The sequence below is a fragment of the Pseudonaja textilis genome, chromosome 1 (genome assembly GCF_049901715.1).
Source record: "Pseudonaja textilis isolate UNSWEBS1 chromosome 1, rPseTex1.2, whole genome shotgun sequence".
Taxonomy (NCBI): Eukaryota; Metazoa; Chordata; class Lepidosauria; order Squamata; family Elapidae; genus Pseudonaja; species Pseudonaja textilis.
Genome location: NC_141990.1, coordinates 202,485,853 through 202,502,269, shown reverse-complemented (window position 1 = coordinate 202,502,269; position 16,417 = coordinate 202,485,853). Strand labels below are relative to the sequence as shown.

The following is a 16,417-nucleotide window of genomic DNA, read 5'->3' as shown; positions in this document are numbered from 1 at the left end:
GTAGCTTTCAGCCACGCAACTAAGTGTTGTCTTTCTACACATTCATGTTTTACAGATGACCTTCCTCTCTCCACAGGTAAGGCACATATATTAGTCCTTAGGCAGATAATGTAAGCGTTTCAGTTATTCCTACTCTTCAGCAGAAAGCTTAGCTACCTGAAAGGTTACAATGAGGAGATGCGGTACCGAGAAATTCCAACACTGTTAAAATGGACATTTTAAAAAAAACAACATGCAGCTTCCTAGGTGGAATGAGGGAATTTATAAATCTATTAATAATGCAGAAAAACTCTGGGCCTTCAACCAGCAAGCAAGTGAAACTAGGACTAACTTCCAACATGGAAGAAAAATGTTAGACAATGATCTTGAGGGATAATGGAAGGAGACCTGAAATTCTGTCTCCCTTGGATATTCAAATATGCCTTGCCACTTCCCTCTATTTTATAAAAACCAATGAAAAAGACTAGCAATGAGTGAATTCTCTTTAGCTACATTCAGAAGTATCTTAGCATTGTAAGAGTTAACTCAATATCTTTCTGACTGTAAAAGTAAGTCCTATCCAATCATTTTTGTTGGAGTGCAAACCTATTGGCTAGGTTGGTCTGGTCTGAAGGAAGTTACAGTTCAACAACATATAATAAGACTAGGAGATTTTCATCCCAATTTTATCGATTCAACTGTAATTCAAAATTAATCTCGCCTTCTTGTATAACACCAGACACTAATCACTTTTTCTATACAATTGGGAATTGTTATACCCTGCTTGAACTTGTTTGAAGGAGATGCAATATAACTAACAAACACCTTTGCACAATTTATCTTATTAAACTGAGGGGACGTGAGGTTGGCATCTAGGAAATCAATAAAGATAGCTATTATTTATCCGAGGCCTGAAATTCTCTAAAGGAACAGAACAATGACACTGGCTCAAAAGTCAGAGAACTTCAGATTACAGACCTGCATTCTCTCCCAAAAATCTACCTCATATTTTTCCATCAAATAGATCAATGTATAGGACTACCAGTTTTTGAACTAAAAATAAGTATTGGCAATCACACTTTATCTATGCCCAGTAATGAAAAGTGTTTTAAAACTCATTATTTTAATGAGCTGTTTTTCTTGCATCTGATTTATAGAAATCCTCTTTGACTTGCCTGTTAAATGCTATAGAATGTTGTCCCTTGGGAACTGTGTTTGGCCCCTGTTAAAAACTGTAAAAAGGATCTCTTTCACCAGGTTCTTAACTGTTAATTGATTTTAACATTACATTGAATTTATGCCTTTCACTTTTAATACTCTGATTTAGCTTCTAATTAGTTGCCTATTCACTAGAGTAGAAGGCTGGGGTTTAGATCAAATAAAACAAATAAGGAAAACGTCATTCAAAGAAAAATGGTGTAAAACTGGCAATTTTTGAAGGTGCCAATTTTTCTTTGCTTCTCGTATTGTTAAATTTCTTTAAAAAAAGAAAAGAAAAACCATCACTAGGGAGGTGTTAATGCGAAATCTTATACAGATAATCATATCTGCAGTCAGAAACAAAGTTTGTTCTCTGAAAGTACTTGGATACAAAGGGACACAGAAAGCTGCTTTTGTTTATTTTATTTATTACATTTACCTTCTGCCTGACTCCCCAAACCCCCTGCTTTATAGCAAATAAGACTAATAATCAATGTATTCAGTAGCGTTGATAATTACTTGCTATGAATTCTGCAAGTGGTTTTTCCAGGAGATCCCAGGTACTGAACGAAGCTCTGAATGCAAAGTTTGTTTTCTACAAACCAACTATGTATTTTGGAACACACACACACACACACAAATGATAAAATGCTATAATTTTTGGATTATGCATCCTCTTCTGACCCAGGAGGAAATTAAAGGCAACAACATCTCCCGTCCCTATTGCTTTTGTTTAATACTTATTCACGTTGGACAAGGACTACTTTTTCCCTCCTTTGAGCAGTTTTCTTTTTTGCTGGATAGGTAGTGTTTGATACCACTGTAGTTTCATACCCTTCTCATTGTACCATAGAAAACTAGATTCATTTTAAAGCATACTGCAATCAGAGAAAAGGAAAGGAAGAAACTAGAAAAAACAACAACAGGTGAATCTGCTGAATACCTCTTGCAAAAAAACCCTCTACCTTGGCTAACTTCTGTGAAATAAATAGGTTTAAACTATTTTAACCATACCCTAACCATCATCATCAAATCCTAGCCATCATATATTTGTGTTCCCAAAAGTTAAGTTCCAGGTGATTTTTCTAAACTGAACTGTTTTATGGAATTAGTTCAAATTTACAATGTTTTGAACAGAGTATGTCAGGTGACTAGAATGTTATTTCACAAATAGAAAAATGAAAGGAAAGCCTGCAGGACTGGCAAATTCGACATAGTGGTTTGGTTGAGTAAGTCTACTCTAGTACAGCATGGTCTACTCATAATTTTCTAGAATTTCCAAGGATATTTTCTCAACCCTACTGGAGCTAAAATGAGATGCATCAGGGAGCTTTCCTACACAAAACATATGGTCTACCAGTGAACTATACCTTTTTCAAATGAACCAATATGTATTCTGTTGAAAAGATACATACCTGCAGAGTGAAAAACAAGCAAATATTCTTTGGATTGGGAAGCACTACACAATCTAAAACCATCTCTATCTATTGGTCTGGACGGAATACGTGCCTACTTCTTAAAAAAGCTATCCACTGCCATAGCCGAACCTCTAAGCATAATCTTTGAAAAATCTTTCAGGACCAGCTCCTTGCCAAAACTATGGTCACAAGCCATGGTCATCCCCATCTTCAAAAAGGGAGATCCCAACCTAGTTGAAAAATACAGACCAATCTCTTTATGCTGCATCACCTGGAAAGTCATGGAATCAATTATTAACCAATCCATTATCCTCCACTTAGAGACAAACAACCTACTCTCTTTTAAACAATTTGGTTTCAGAAAAAAAACTATCCTGTAATCTGCAACTCTTACACTGCAAAAACATATGGACTACACAACTTGATCAGGGTAAAGCAATAGACGCAATCTACATAGACTTCTGTAAAGCCTTTGATTCAGTGGTACATGACAAACTACTCCTAAAATACTATCTTACGGTATCTCTGGACAACTGCATAACTGGATAGAAGCATTCCTGTCAAACAGACAACAAATAGTCAAAATTGGGAGTCCTATCAAATTCTGTACCTGTCAACAGTGGTGTCCCCCAAGGCAGTGTTCTAGGACCAATTCTCTTCATATTCTACATAAATGACCTCTGTGATCATATCAAGAGCAACTGCGTTCTCTTCGCTGATGATATAAAGCTATTCAACACCACAGACAATACTGCTACCCTTCAAAAAGACCTCAACTATGTATCAGAATGGTCAAACAAATGGCAACTTCAAAACTCAACAAATAAATGTCCTGTCTTACATACTGGCAAAATAAAATCAGAAAATAAAATACAAGCTGAATAGTCAAGACCTTGTTGATGATCCAAACTCTGTCAAGGACCTTGGAATACTCATCTCTAATGATCTAAGTGCTAGAGCCCACTGTAACTACATAGCCAAAAAGGCATTAAGAGTTGTTAACCTAATCCTGTGTAGCTTTTTCTCTGGTAATATCACACTGCTAACTACTAGAGCATACAAACATTTGCTAGTCCAATACTTGAATACAGCTCATCAGTCTGGAACCCGCATTACGTATCTCATATTAATACAGTTGAGAAAGTCCAGAAATATTTCTCAAGAAGAGTTCTCCACTCTTCTATTCATTGCAGAATACCTTATGCCACCAGACTTGAAATTCTAGACCTAGGAAACCAAGAACTACGCCGTCTTCGGTCCAATCGAAGTATAGTACATAAAATCATACATTGCAATGTCCTACCTGTCAATGAACACTTCAGATTCAACCATAACAATACAAGAGCACACAATACATACAAACTCAAGGTAAACCACACCAAACTTGATTGCAGGAAATACGACTTCAGCAACAGAGTGGTCAATGTCTGGAATACTCTCCCTGACTGTGGTTTCTTCCCCAAATCCCAAAAACTTTAACCTTAAACTGTCTATTATTGACCTCACCCCTTTCCTAAGAGGTCTGTAGGGGACGTGCATAAGCGCACCAACGTACCTACCGTCCCTGTTTCTTTTTATTTTTCTTATATGTATCCATTTCATGTATTCATAACTATGTTTATACTTATACCTGTTATCTTATAATCGCTTGACAAAATAAAAAAAATAAAAATAAAGTTGTTCCACTTCAATGTATAATTAGATGGTCATCAGAATATGTTCACCCTAATTGTAATTTGGTGTCTATATTCGCAGAGGGCTGGAATGAAGGATTGCACGATCTGAAATTCATTAAGTCTTCTCATCAAAACTCATATAAATCTAGTATTCAATCTCATAAGCACCTTCCCAGATACAAAAGTGCTTTTTCACTACATTAATATACATCCCCTAGTGCATTAAACAAATCATTAGAATGTTAAACTGAACCAATTTTATGATAGTGTAAACATGGCAGACACTTACTCATGGCTTAAAAGTTGAAACAGACTTTCTGAGAAGAAGTGACCTTGACTTGTTGAATCAAAACTTTATTATCTTTATCTCAGTAATACTTGAATCTAGTTTTTATTCCCCTGAAAAAGACAGCTTATACAAACAAACTCTTTCTCTGGAGTGTTTAGTATTTTGTCCATCTGTGGTTGATACAACCACACACAAAAAAACTTTGTTAATAAAAAAGAAGCAAACCCCCCCCAACATAAAAAAGGACAAAATTCCAACACTGGGATTATAAGTACTGAAACCATTCAAACTCTTCCCCCCAAAAGTGTCTGGCGTCCAAAAAATATCACATGGAATTTTTTTTTCCCTGTGCAGTAAACTCTGAATTTTTGTATTTATTAAATGTAGAGGCCACCCATCTTATGACACTGGACCACTCACAATTACAAAAATAAAATAAAATAATAAAATAAAATAGCAATAGCAATAGCAGACTCATGAACTGCTCCATGGGGCTTTACAGCCCTCTCTAAGCAGTTTACAGAGTCAGCCTATGGCCTCCAACAATCTGGGTCCTCATTTTACCCACCTTGGAAGGATGGAAGGCTGAGGCAACCTTGAGCCCCGTGTTGGATTGAACTCCTGGATGCGGGCAGAGTTAGCTTGCAATACAACATTCTAATCACTGAGCCACAAGGGCTCTAAAGTAAAACAAAATAAATAAATCCTAAATAAAATAAAAATAATTACACTTAAAAAATAAGAGCAATAGCATGAAAATAACAATTGAGAAAACCATTCAAAGAAGCTATGTCAGAGGCTGACTCATGCTATCACGGTCTCAGGATTAATGTCAAAGCCATGTTTTTAGTGCCTTGTTTTCACAGGGCAGAGTTAGGGCAAATCTAATTTTTGAGGCGATGCTGTTTCAGAGGGCAGGTGCCATGGTAGAAGGGATTGTCCTCCTGGGTCCTGATAGATGACATTCTCTTGCAGATGGGACCTGGCACATGCCTCGCCTGCCAGATCTAATAGGACAGGTAGGGATCATTTAATTAAATTCACATGCTCAATTTTTTTTGGAATACCTGAATTTGCTTCTCAGCGTTTGCCAAAAACTTTTTATCTTAAACTTGAGTATTGTGTATTGATTAACCAAAAAAAAAAAAAAAAAAGCAAATTGAAAAATTCCTCCTCAAACATGCAGCTATTAAGGTTTATTATAGATCATGGTATTTCTGTTTAAGTTTCAGTTCTGAGTAACAATTTTAAACTTTTCAAATAAAAATAAATAGTTAAAAGCATTTGGTACTAATTGCTAAGATTTTTGCCACTTTAGAGTGCAACTTCTTTGTTTTCCCCTTGAACTGATGATCTTCCTTTACTTTCAACCTGTCCCATTTTATACTTTCAAACTAGTCTTGAGACTCCATATTAGTTTTTTTTTTTTTGGCTGCTCAAATCTGAGCTTGTGCATTATCTGAGTTATTTCTTCTTTTCATGAGGCCTTTAATTTTATTTATTTTGGTTTTTTATTGGTGGCATGCTGGCTTCACTATTTTATTTTCAAATATTGTTCCCAGTTTTCTGGGATTAATTATTCTTGGTTTTACTTCTCTCTCTCTCCCTCCCTCCCTCCCTCTCTCTCTTGGTGTGCGTGTGCTGGACAATTACATTTGACCACATTCACATTTCACTTACATTTACAAGCGTCTATTCTTATTCACTAATCTATACTGTGGATAAAGTAGATATGAGCTTTTTTTCCTTTTTTATATCACTCTACTATATGGTTAGAAACCTAAAAGGAGTCGTATTTTAACAAGGTGGGTCGGAGGAAGTTTAGATGCAGCTGAAATCTGTCAAACGATAATAGTTAAAATCAAACTTTGTCTAGTTTTACTCATTGCATTTTGGTTCTACAGGAATTTTTCCTGTCAGTTTACTGTTTTCTAATAAATGATAGTAAGAGTTATATTGTTCTTAATAGTACATACTGCAATCTTTAAAAGACTTGTGATGCATATTTGCATTTTCTCTGTAATCGTTGCATGTCTTACTATCTGCCTATGTGTATTCATTCTTTTACACTTCTCTTCCCTAAAATTTAATTGTTTACATTTTTAATTGAAGTATGTCCTACCTTAAAACAGGATTTATACTCTTTTTCTGTTCTAAATGTTTGTGTATTGATCTAAACATATAAAATCCCATCACAAATGTGGAACTCATTTTAAAAATAAAACATTGAGATATTCAACTGGACAAATAGTCATGAGTTAAATCATATTGAATTTAGTGGGACTTCTTTCCAAATTGAGATTTACAATATAACAAGTCTTAAGTGTAAAGTTAAAACTATTGTTCATAATTTTGCTTTATTTTTGTTCATACCTTATCCCAACTGCTCACTTTGATTAAAAGAAAGTGAATTGTAACATTTGTAAATGCAAAAAAATATTAAAATACCTATGTAAAGATGGATAGATAGATAGATAGATAGATAGATAGATAGATAGATAGATAGATAGATAGATAGATAGATAATCTCACAAACTAAGCCCAACAATACCTGGAACATCAGTGAAGGCTTCTCCAAGGACAGAGACATGAAAATTCAGTTCCATCTTTTTCAATTTCATCAGCACTTTAAAGAAGCTTTCAGGATCTTTATCATGTTCCCTTGAAATGAAACAGAACACACCTTGAATTTTGAATTGTTTACTGAATTTTCATATTCATAATTCATATGTTGTCTCCATACAAACCTTGAGATGGCCCACAACATAAATAAGACAATTATAAAATAAGTGCATTATAAAAATTGGTTAAAAATCTTACCAGACTTCATATAGCAGTAAACCAACCTTGAAAGTGGACAGTGCCTGGACAGCTGTTAAGGGTTGATACCTTGTGCCGGAAGCTCCATGGAACAGAATACTCTAACAGATGGCAGACATCTTTTTGGTTTAGAGTGGAAGGCAATTCACTAAATCTTTTATGTATTTCCATAACAGGTTCAGAATCACTCCAAATAAGTAGTTTTGGAGTCTCCTCTGGAAATGCTTATGTCCCAAATTAAAACCATAATTCCAGATACAAACTGGATTGGAACCGTTCCTGTCTATAAGTCAGATAATCAAGCAGCCCACCTTTCAATGTCAAAGTGCTTTTAGGAGTTTTAAACCAGAGCAAAATGGACATTTTTCTGTCGTTCATTGTCCAGCTAAGAATACATTACATATTTTGTATAATATTGTAGTAAATACATAATATTATGGAGAATACAGAAAAGGTATAAAAATTGTATGCCAAAGAAATTAAAAGTAATGAAATGAGGTCCACAAGTTTTAAAGTTGTTAAATTCTGTTCCTCTGTTCTAACATTTAAATAGTGATTTTATTATTGAAAGTTATAGTAACTTTTAACTTATATGGATGATACAATGGTTATTTATATAAAAAAACATATAGAAAATAAATTATGCAATCAGGCTTTGGGCAAATCAGGCTTTGGGCCCAATCCTAGCCATGCCTATTTTCAAGTAATCCCTGTGCATTTCAGAAATAAACTGGAAATAAGCATATATAAAACTCCTGCGTTTTTGTGATCATAGGAAAGTAACAATCTCCCAATTCACATTTTCCACTGGATGATGTCTCCTAAAATATATCATGATACAAAATAATGCATCATGATACAAAATAATTTTATATACAACTGACAAGTATGCAACTTTCTGAAGACACAGTGTGTGTTAAAGAGTTATAAAATAAGCTAAGCTAAGAGCAATATTAAAAAGGTCAATCTTAATCTTCTTAAAACATTTAACAAAGGAGTTTTTTCTTATTTCAGTTGTACAGGGGACTCAGAATGGAGAGCGAAGGAGAAAACGGACATTTTAATACTGCTTTATGAATGCACAATGAGAGAGAAATTCACTTTTTTCCAAGGATTAGAAAATAAAGCAGCCAAACCTCACTTTCAGGTATGCACTTACAATTAAAACAAAACAACATTTAGAAAATCCTACATCACACTAACAGGGGTGGGAATGGAATACAATAGAACAGAACAGAACAGAACAGGTCTTTATTGGCCAAGTGTGATTGGACACACAAGGAATTTGCATCTGGTACATAAACTCCAAGTATACATGCCAAACATCAAAATAAATCATCATCATAATAAAGGATAATAATCATAATAATGATATCATAATAATGATAATAATGGCTGATGGTGCCTGAGCTTTTCACTTCTTATATAGTTCCTTGCTTCCCCAAATTACCAAAGAATAAAAGCTAAAGAGAGGCACTCCTGCTTCATATCTTAAAGTTAAATATCAACTTATATAATTTGTGGATGGTCTAAATAGAAGCAAATACATTTGTATTATATGCTGAGCATGTATACTCTATAACTTAAAGCCCAAAATAGGATGAGATGGGCAGTTACCTAAATTAGACATATAAATAGTATCTTACTTTTACCAAGGCATGGGTCTGAAAAGATCCAGTCAGAATGGCTCCTTGCCTAATGACTGCAGACGGGGATAGCGGGGGAGAAGAGGATTCGGTTAATGAACACAGCCAGGAGTGCCAGTTATTGTTAAGTGCTGCTATCACCTGACATCCTACTTTACAATCATAGTGCTTAGCCAAGGACCACCTGTAATGCCTTGGCCTGAATGACTACATTAAGACAAGCCAAAAACTTTTGACGAAGGAAGTCAATCAAGAAAAAGCACTGGAAAACCACAAAGGTAAAGGCTAAATATAGGAAAGAAAAAATTGAAAACCAATTTGTTAATTGGAAGAACAAGCCAATGCATGGTCGAAGAGCTTTTGCTTCCAAGGTTTACATACGTACACAAACAAACACAAGTGGTACAGGGGCCTAGAGATGAAGAAGCTTGCCTCACCCTCGGGAGATTGAGAGTTCAATCCTAGGTAGTGACAGGTGTTTCTCTATCAGGACACAAAGAAAAAAAAAATCTGCTGCGAATTTTGCACGGGCGTCAGGAAACCTATTCTCCAAAGCACCAGAAGGTAGTAAAAGAAGCAATGGATGGAAACTAATCAAGGGAATAACCAACCTAGAAATAAGGAGAAATTTCCTGACTGTGAGGATAATTAATCAATGAAAAAGCTTGGTGGTAGGTCCTCCATCACTGGAGGTTTTTAAGAAAAGATTGGACAACCATTACTCTATTAATACTTGAAGAATATAGATGGAAAATAAGATTAAAAACCAACACCATGTTCATTAAGGCCAGGAGTGTTAAAGAAAGAAACTGAAGGTTTTACTTTAGTAGCTCAAGAACAAGCCAACTAATTGCATGAAGGTGAACATTCAGCATCTAACATACCATTGCAAATTCTGCCTTTAGTGAAAAGAATGAAACAACTGACCGTTTCATCAGTGGCTGCAGCAAAAGTTCTCAATCTGACCTCAAGCAGCATCATGGTTACGTTTCCAGAATTATTCCCTGTAAACTTTGCAAGAAGTTTGGATTTGTAAAAACTACTGGGATCATCAAGTTGAAAAGTTTTGAGAAAATGAGCGGGTTAAAATTTTCTGGGACTTTTAAGATCCAAAACAGGCGGGCAACTTCTTCAGAACATGCCAAATATAACAATTACTGAAATGAAGAAAGTTGCTGCTATTGTGGATGATGCTAGGATGGAGGAAAAACAATTCCAAAATATATATGAAATATTGGGACTTGCAGATCTAGTTAGAACTGAAGAAGCTTCTGGATGAGAAGTGAAACATTTAAAAAAAAAAACCAAGAAAGTCCAGTTGCCTTTTGGAAAAAAACACCTTTGGGATAATCTGAAGTTGAATAGCTATGGAAAAAAAATCTGTATCGTAGCAATCATGTAACTATCATGACTGGGACTCTTGGAGCAATATCTAAAGGACTCCCTTAATATCTAGAAATATTTAATTTACCAGATCTCACAACCCTAGTATTACAAAAAAACCCATCCTACTTGGAACTGCCTATATTCTTAGATACTACCTTAGTAATTCTTATGTCTTTGGTTAGGGCTTGAATTATTAAGTTTCCACCAGACAGTGAATCTAACCATAGATTACCCCACATGTAATAATTTATTAAATTTTGTTTGTTTGGTGCCCAATTCTTAAAGACTCTGGGTGATCTACAACAATCAAAAACTTTATAATAAAATTATTGATATTATTATAAAGTCTTTGATTGTTGTAAATCAAGGTAAAAGCAAAGTGGTTGCTATTTATGGGCCAGGATTGGTGATGTCCAAGAATAGAAGAGAAAACATAAGGTTTAATCAGTAACCGAGCCATTTTGTGCCTTGAATAAAATACTTACAGGACATTCCCTATGTTTTCCTTGAAACAGAACTGTGCACCCCAAAAATGCAGATACATGTAACACTTACTGCAGAAAATGAGGTCAGTATCACACCAACCATGTGAGACTGCGGGTAACAGAACCACAGATAATAAAAGTCACTGGTTTTATTAGATTAAATCTTCTTTCCTGCCCCTATGCACTCCCAACAGTTTTCTGTTTATCAGCATGAAAAAGCGCTATACCATTTTCAATTCTCTGCAGTCCTTCAGTTTATTTTGGCCTTCCTCAAAATAGAGACAGTACAGAGATATGTTGGGGAAGGGTGGTTGAAAAATAATTAGCTTACGTTGGTTTAGAGATGACTAGAAAAAGGTCAAATTCTTTTATTCCATTCAGGAAAAAGTCTGTGGAGATTCTCATTCATCTAGGTCCTAGTTGTCCCAAAGAGGCAACTCTTTGTTTTTTTCTTGAAGACGTTTCATTTCTCAACCAAGAGGCTGCTTCAGTTCTGAGAAGCGAAATGTTTTCAAGGAAAAACAAAGAAACTCCAATTGCCTCTTGAAAAGCAGCTTTGGGACATTCCAGAAAAAGCTTTAAACATTTTTTTTTTAATTCTCCCAATGAATATTCCTGAGGTTAGCAGAATTTGCATCATAACATAAAAACTAGAGCCAGACACGCTGTTGTGATCACACTAAATATATACAAATTAAGGAAGAAGAATCTGAGGAAAGAGTACCTTATCTAAAGTCTGGGTTTCTCTTAACATAAGGCTTTAAAATATTAGATCTTACCTTACTCAGGATAATAAAGAAATATTTTTTCCAGATTAGACAGGAACTTTTATTAATTGTTTATTCTAATTGATAAGTCTTATCATATTGGCTGTCTCTGATAATTACTGATTTGATTTCAGTAATGCTTTCAAAGTGCTACATTGATAGATCATACGCAGTCCACTAAAGTACTCGAGCTCAAACTCATGAAGAGATGTTGATGGTACATCAGCAGAATGTGTTCTTTCTCCCTGAATTCTAGCCTCAGGACAGGTGTTCATATCCAGTCAACTGTAGAACATTTCTGGTAACAGCCAAATTCACATGGAAGATATTTACCATGCACTCTCCCTATTCTTGGCACTGTGGTTGTTGCGACACTTGAAAACAATATTGCTTTGTATTTCTAATTATAGCATGGTGGCGCATTGCATTGCAGGCTAACTCTGCCCACAGCCAGGAGCTCAATCCTGATTGGATCAAGGTTGACGCAGCCTTCCATCCTTCCAGTAAACAAGGACCCAGACTGTTGGGGGAAATAGGCTGACTCTGTAAACTACCCAGATAATGCTGTAAAGCACTATGGAGTATACATCTAAGTGCTATTGCTATACATGAAAGTGAGGAAGAGAGTGAAGTACACATATGGGCACACACACAAACAGAGACACTTCAGAGAATACCTCTAACTACTTGCCAAGAACATTAGGAAGAGCACAATAGATATATCAGGAAATATCATATCATAGTTTTCATGCAAAAGTGTGTTGGACAGAGGTGGTATTCAGCAGGTTCTTTTTTTTAATATAAATTTTATTTGGGTTTTCACAAAAGCATAATACAAATAAAACATCTTTTTTTGAAAATAGCATGATCCTGGGTTATCACTTCTTCATAAAGACACAAACTCAATTTCATATTCATCTTTGTGTTCTATTCCATATCTTATTACTATTTTAACATTTTCTCCAAAATTTTTCCCCTCCCTTGGTTTTCTCAACTTTATTTTTAATTATCTCATATCTAAATTAAATTATATATCTTTTTCTAAGTTTCAGTATCTTTCCAATCATTATATATACTTTTGTCTGTCCTGTTTCAATTTATATTATCTTTTCTCATTAAACAAATTTACCCCTGTAGTTACTAATTGGAGTATGACACCTTTATATCTTTTAATTTTATCCATTCAACTCTTATTTAATTTTCAGTTTATGCCTTTAAAATTATAACATTCAATATAGTACATAACTTCCAATCGAATTCTGCTTGGTACATTCTTAAAATACACACTATGTTCTTAAATAAATAAATAAATAAAACAATAGCAAATAAAACACTCATTCCATTCCATTCCAATTCTATCATTAATATTAGTTAGAATCTTAACATTTTTAACATTTCTTTTCAATTGAATATCATACTTCCTTGTGAACACTTATAAACTTTCCATAATTAATTCTTTTTTCCCCATATTTCTCTTCACTTATATTTTTATAAATCATTAATAATAATTAAAATGTTCCCATCCTTTCCTAATTTCATTCTCTCATTCACTTTATTTCATTTTTTTATTAACAAACATTCCACTGCATTACAATGAGTATTTTATCCATCATTTTAATCATACATTGCTTAATATTTTCTAAAATTATTTCTATTTCTAATATAACAATACTATCTTATGTACCTTTGCAGAATCCCTTTTTCAATTAAATGTTCACCCATTATCTCTAAATAGGCTTATACTTTCAATCGTTATACATTTTCCCTGTTTCTCTATATCTTGTTTCTGTCTTTTATAACTTCTTTTCGTTTCCTTCTTCCCCTTCTTCTTCTCCCTCCCCTTTTTGCCCCCTTGTCTCTCGACTTCTAATTCTCTCTTCTGTGATCCTCTCTTCTGTTTCTTCCTAATATTGTAATTATTTTTCAAACTATTCTTTTTTTTGGTTGTTTTTTCAAACCTTAAACTTTTCACTCTCTTTCCCCCCTTTCCTTTTTTCCCCCACATAAAATTACTTGATCATTAAAGATGGCTTCTTCTTTGTCCCAAACTTCTTGTTCTACAAGTGTTTCTTGATGTTTCTCATCGTTCCAGATCTCCATTTCTAAAAATTGAAATACAAAGCCAAAACAACCTCTTCCTTCTTGTGCATCTTCTTTCTGTTTTTTAAGTTCCATTTTCAGTTCTTCTAAAAGTGATGCCATTTTAAATACTTTTAAACAACCACCTGATTGATTTTAGTCATTTAAATCCAATAGCCTGAAATCCAAAAATCACCAAGTAATCCAAATAATCCAAAGATGTTTCTTCTTGCTTCTTTTTTCCACTTTCTCTTCCTGGGGTTCTATTATTTTGTTACAAAATTTCAGTTAGAATGTATCTTTTAGGAATCTTGTTGAAGTTTTGCTGTAAGTTCCTTTTGTTCCAGGCAGTCTCCTCCATTTTTCCAGATCCCACCCTTTTATACTTTTCTTTTCTCTCTTTTCCTGCTTTTAAAGGTTTTTGAGTATCCAAAAGTCTTTATTATCCCTTTGACATTTTATTTTCAGCTAAAAAGCCTATTGATGTCAAAGTGGATTTTTGTCAATTTCTTACTTAAATCTCTTAGCTGTAAGGAAGGGGGTAAAAAAAGCCAAGTGCTTTTCCTTCCCTCTCTCCTTCGCTGCTTCGAAGTCTTCTTTGGGAACAATGTTTTTTTTTTAATAGTTCAAATTCCAGGGTACCCTACGTTGTTGCTTTTTCAGTTTAACCCAGTCAACCAAAACTTTCTCTTCTTATCTTTCTCCTGCACATTCTTTTCCGGTTTAGTTCTTCTTTGTGGTGGCCATTTCTGACCACCGCTGCAACTGCCTTCGGGAAAGGGAGTAATGGCCAGCTGAGGAGGAGAGATGCGGTTCTCCTCGACTCTGCTGGCAGTCTCCCCATTCTTCACCACCTCTACGGGATGGCTTAGCCCCGAATCCAGCTGCTCAGGGAGCTCCGGTGGTGAGCACAGATCGAAACCGCACATGATCGTGGATTTTGGTCCATCACTGAAGAAGCTCAAACCGGCAGGTTCTGAACAGTTCTGGAGAACCGGTAGCAGAAATTTTGAGTAGTTTAGAGAACCAGCAAATACTACTTCTGACTGGAGATTTTACAGTATTCTTCCCTTGCCACGTCCACCAAGCCACACACACAGAGCCGGTAGTAAAAAAGTTTGAATTTCACCACTGGTGTTGGAGGGAGGGAGGGAAGGGAGGGACGGAGGGCATAATGATATTCAAGAAGAAAGTGAGAATAATCAGATTCAGCATTGATCCTGTGGTATAAACCCTTAGGAAGCAACCCATATCTGAAGAGAGAGAAAATAATTAGGATCTGTGTTTTTAATTGTTGCAGAGGTAAAGAAGTTTTTTCTAGAGTTCTGGAACCATTGATATTTTATGCATTAATCAGAAAGAAAAACATTAATATGGTTATGGACTAGAAACCTAGAGACCATGAACCCTAGTCCTCCCTTGGGTGTGAAAGCTGGCTGGATGACTTTGGGCCAGTCCACATAGGATGCTTGTTGTGTGGAAAATAGGAGATGGGAGAGTTATGTTTACTATTTTGACTTGTACAAAGTAAAGGGAGTCTAGAAACATAATAAAATATATATCCAGACTTCAGAAAATATGATTTGAAAAGTCCTTGATTTAAAGTCCTTGAGCAGAAAATTTTGAAATAAAAAGAATGTAAAAATATAGGAATATAATTATTGTGTGTCGGAACAGAAAGTGCTGAAAAGAAAGTAAACATAACAGTTTCATTTTGCCACTTGTAAGTTAGAATTCCTTGCAGATAACCAAATAAAACATATGGCATATACAGTATGTGTAATATCTCCTAAAACCACACACAATAAAAAGTATGATATTGCTCAAGTTGCTGAATACTTTTCTGAGAACAAGACAGTTACCATCCCAAACATATATTTAGCTATTCAAATTTAGACTTCTGAAGGTCAGATAAGTATGTAACTGCTTAACAGACAGAATACCCCTGAACATCTCCAAGCTCCGTTGAGCTTATATGCTGTTCCTTAGGTGAGGTATTAGCAAAGCTTATTTATTTTCATTTCCACGGCTTTTATCTTCTCATTCCCTTGTGGTAAAGCTGATTTCCATGATGATTCCCTTCTTAATTTTAATATCCTCTTTTACTCATCATACAGACATGAGAATTTTCCTTAAAATAATGAAACTCTTCCAAAGGAAATGAAGACAACCAAGAGGAAGGGAAGCAGCAAATGCTTACTTTTCAATTAATTGATCCTCTGTCATATGCACCTGTGAAATATTTTTTCCATGCAAGGAAAATAAGGTTAATTAACATAAAAACCCTTCACTCATGGAGGTGTTGAATTTTGTATTTTATTCATGCTACTGTAAGTGCCTTGATTTCCCAGTAATGACCTAGTTCTCCTAATGAGTAACATTAACCCCTGGCTGTAGCTGTCCAGGACTTAATTGTCAACTGAAGCTGAAATAAGGAGAGTTTGCCGATCAGCAGGTATGTGGTATATTAACTTGTGTCATTTCAGACCCTAATAAATAAATCTGTTGCTACGGCAACAGGAACATCAGCTATATCAGTTTTTTTTTTTTCCTGAGCTTGATAAAAGTAACTGTCTTTCACACCAAGCTTTTAAAAAGGAAATTAACTATATGTAGCCATAATTAGAAGAAACATCATTTCTCATTCCAGGAATATATCTGCATTAATGAGA

The 16,417-nt window shown here is 34.9% G+C and overlaps 1 protein-coding gene across 3 annotated transcripts in view; it reads right to left on the bottom strand.

Moving 5' to 3' along the window:
* QTMAN (queuosine-tRNA mannosyltransferase) overlaps positions 1-16,417 on the bottom strand; it is a 249,488-nt gene that overhangs the window by 26,408 nt on the left and 206,663 nt on the right. For all 3 annotated transcript variants that reach the window (XM_026717797.2, XM_087920288.1, XM_087920287.1), the window contains one exon: positions 7,114-7,223. In XM_026717797.2, the coding sequence (XP_026573582.2) occupies positions 7,114-7,223 (110 nt within the window). The remainder of the gene's footprint in view (positions 1-7,113; positions 7,224-16,417) is intronic.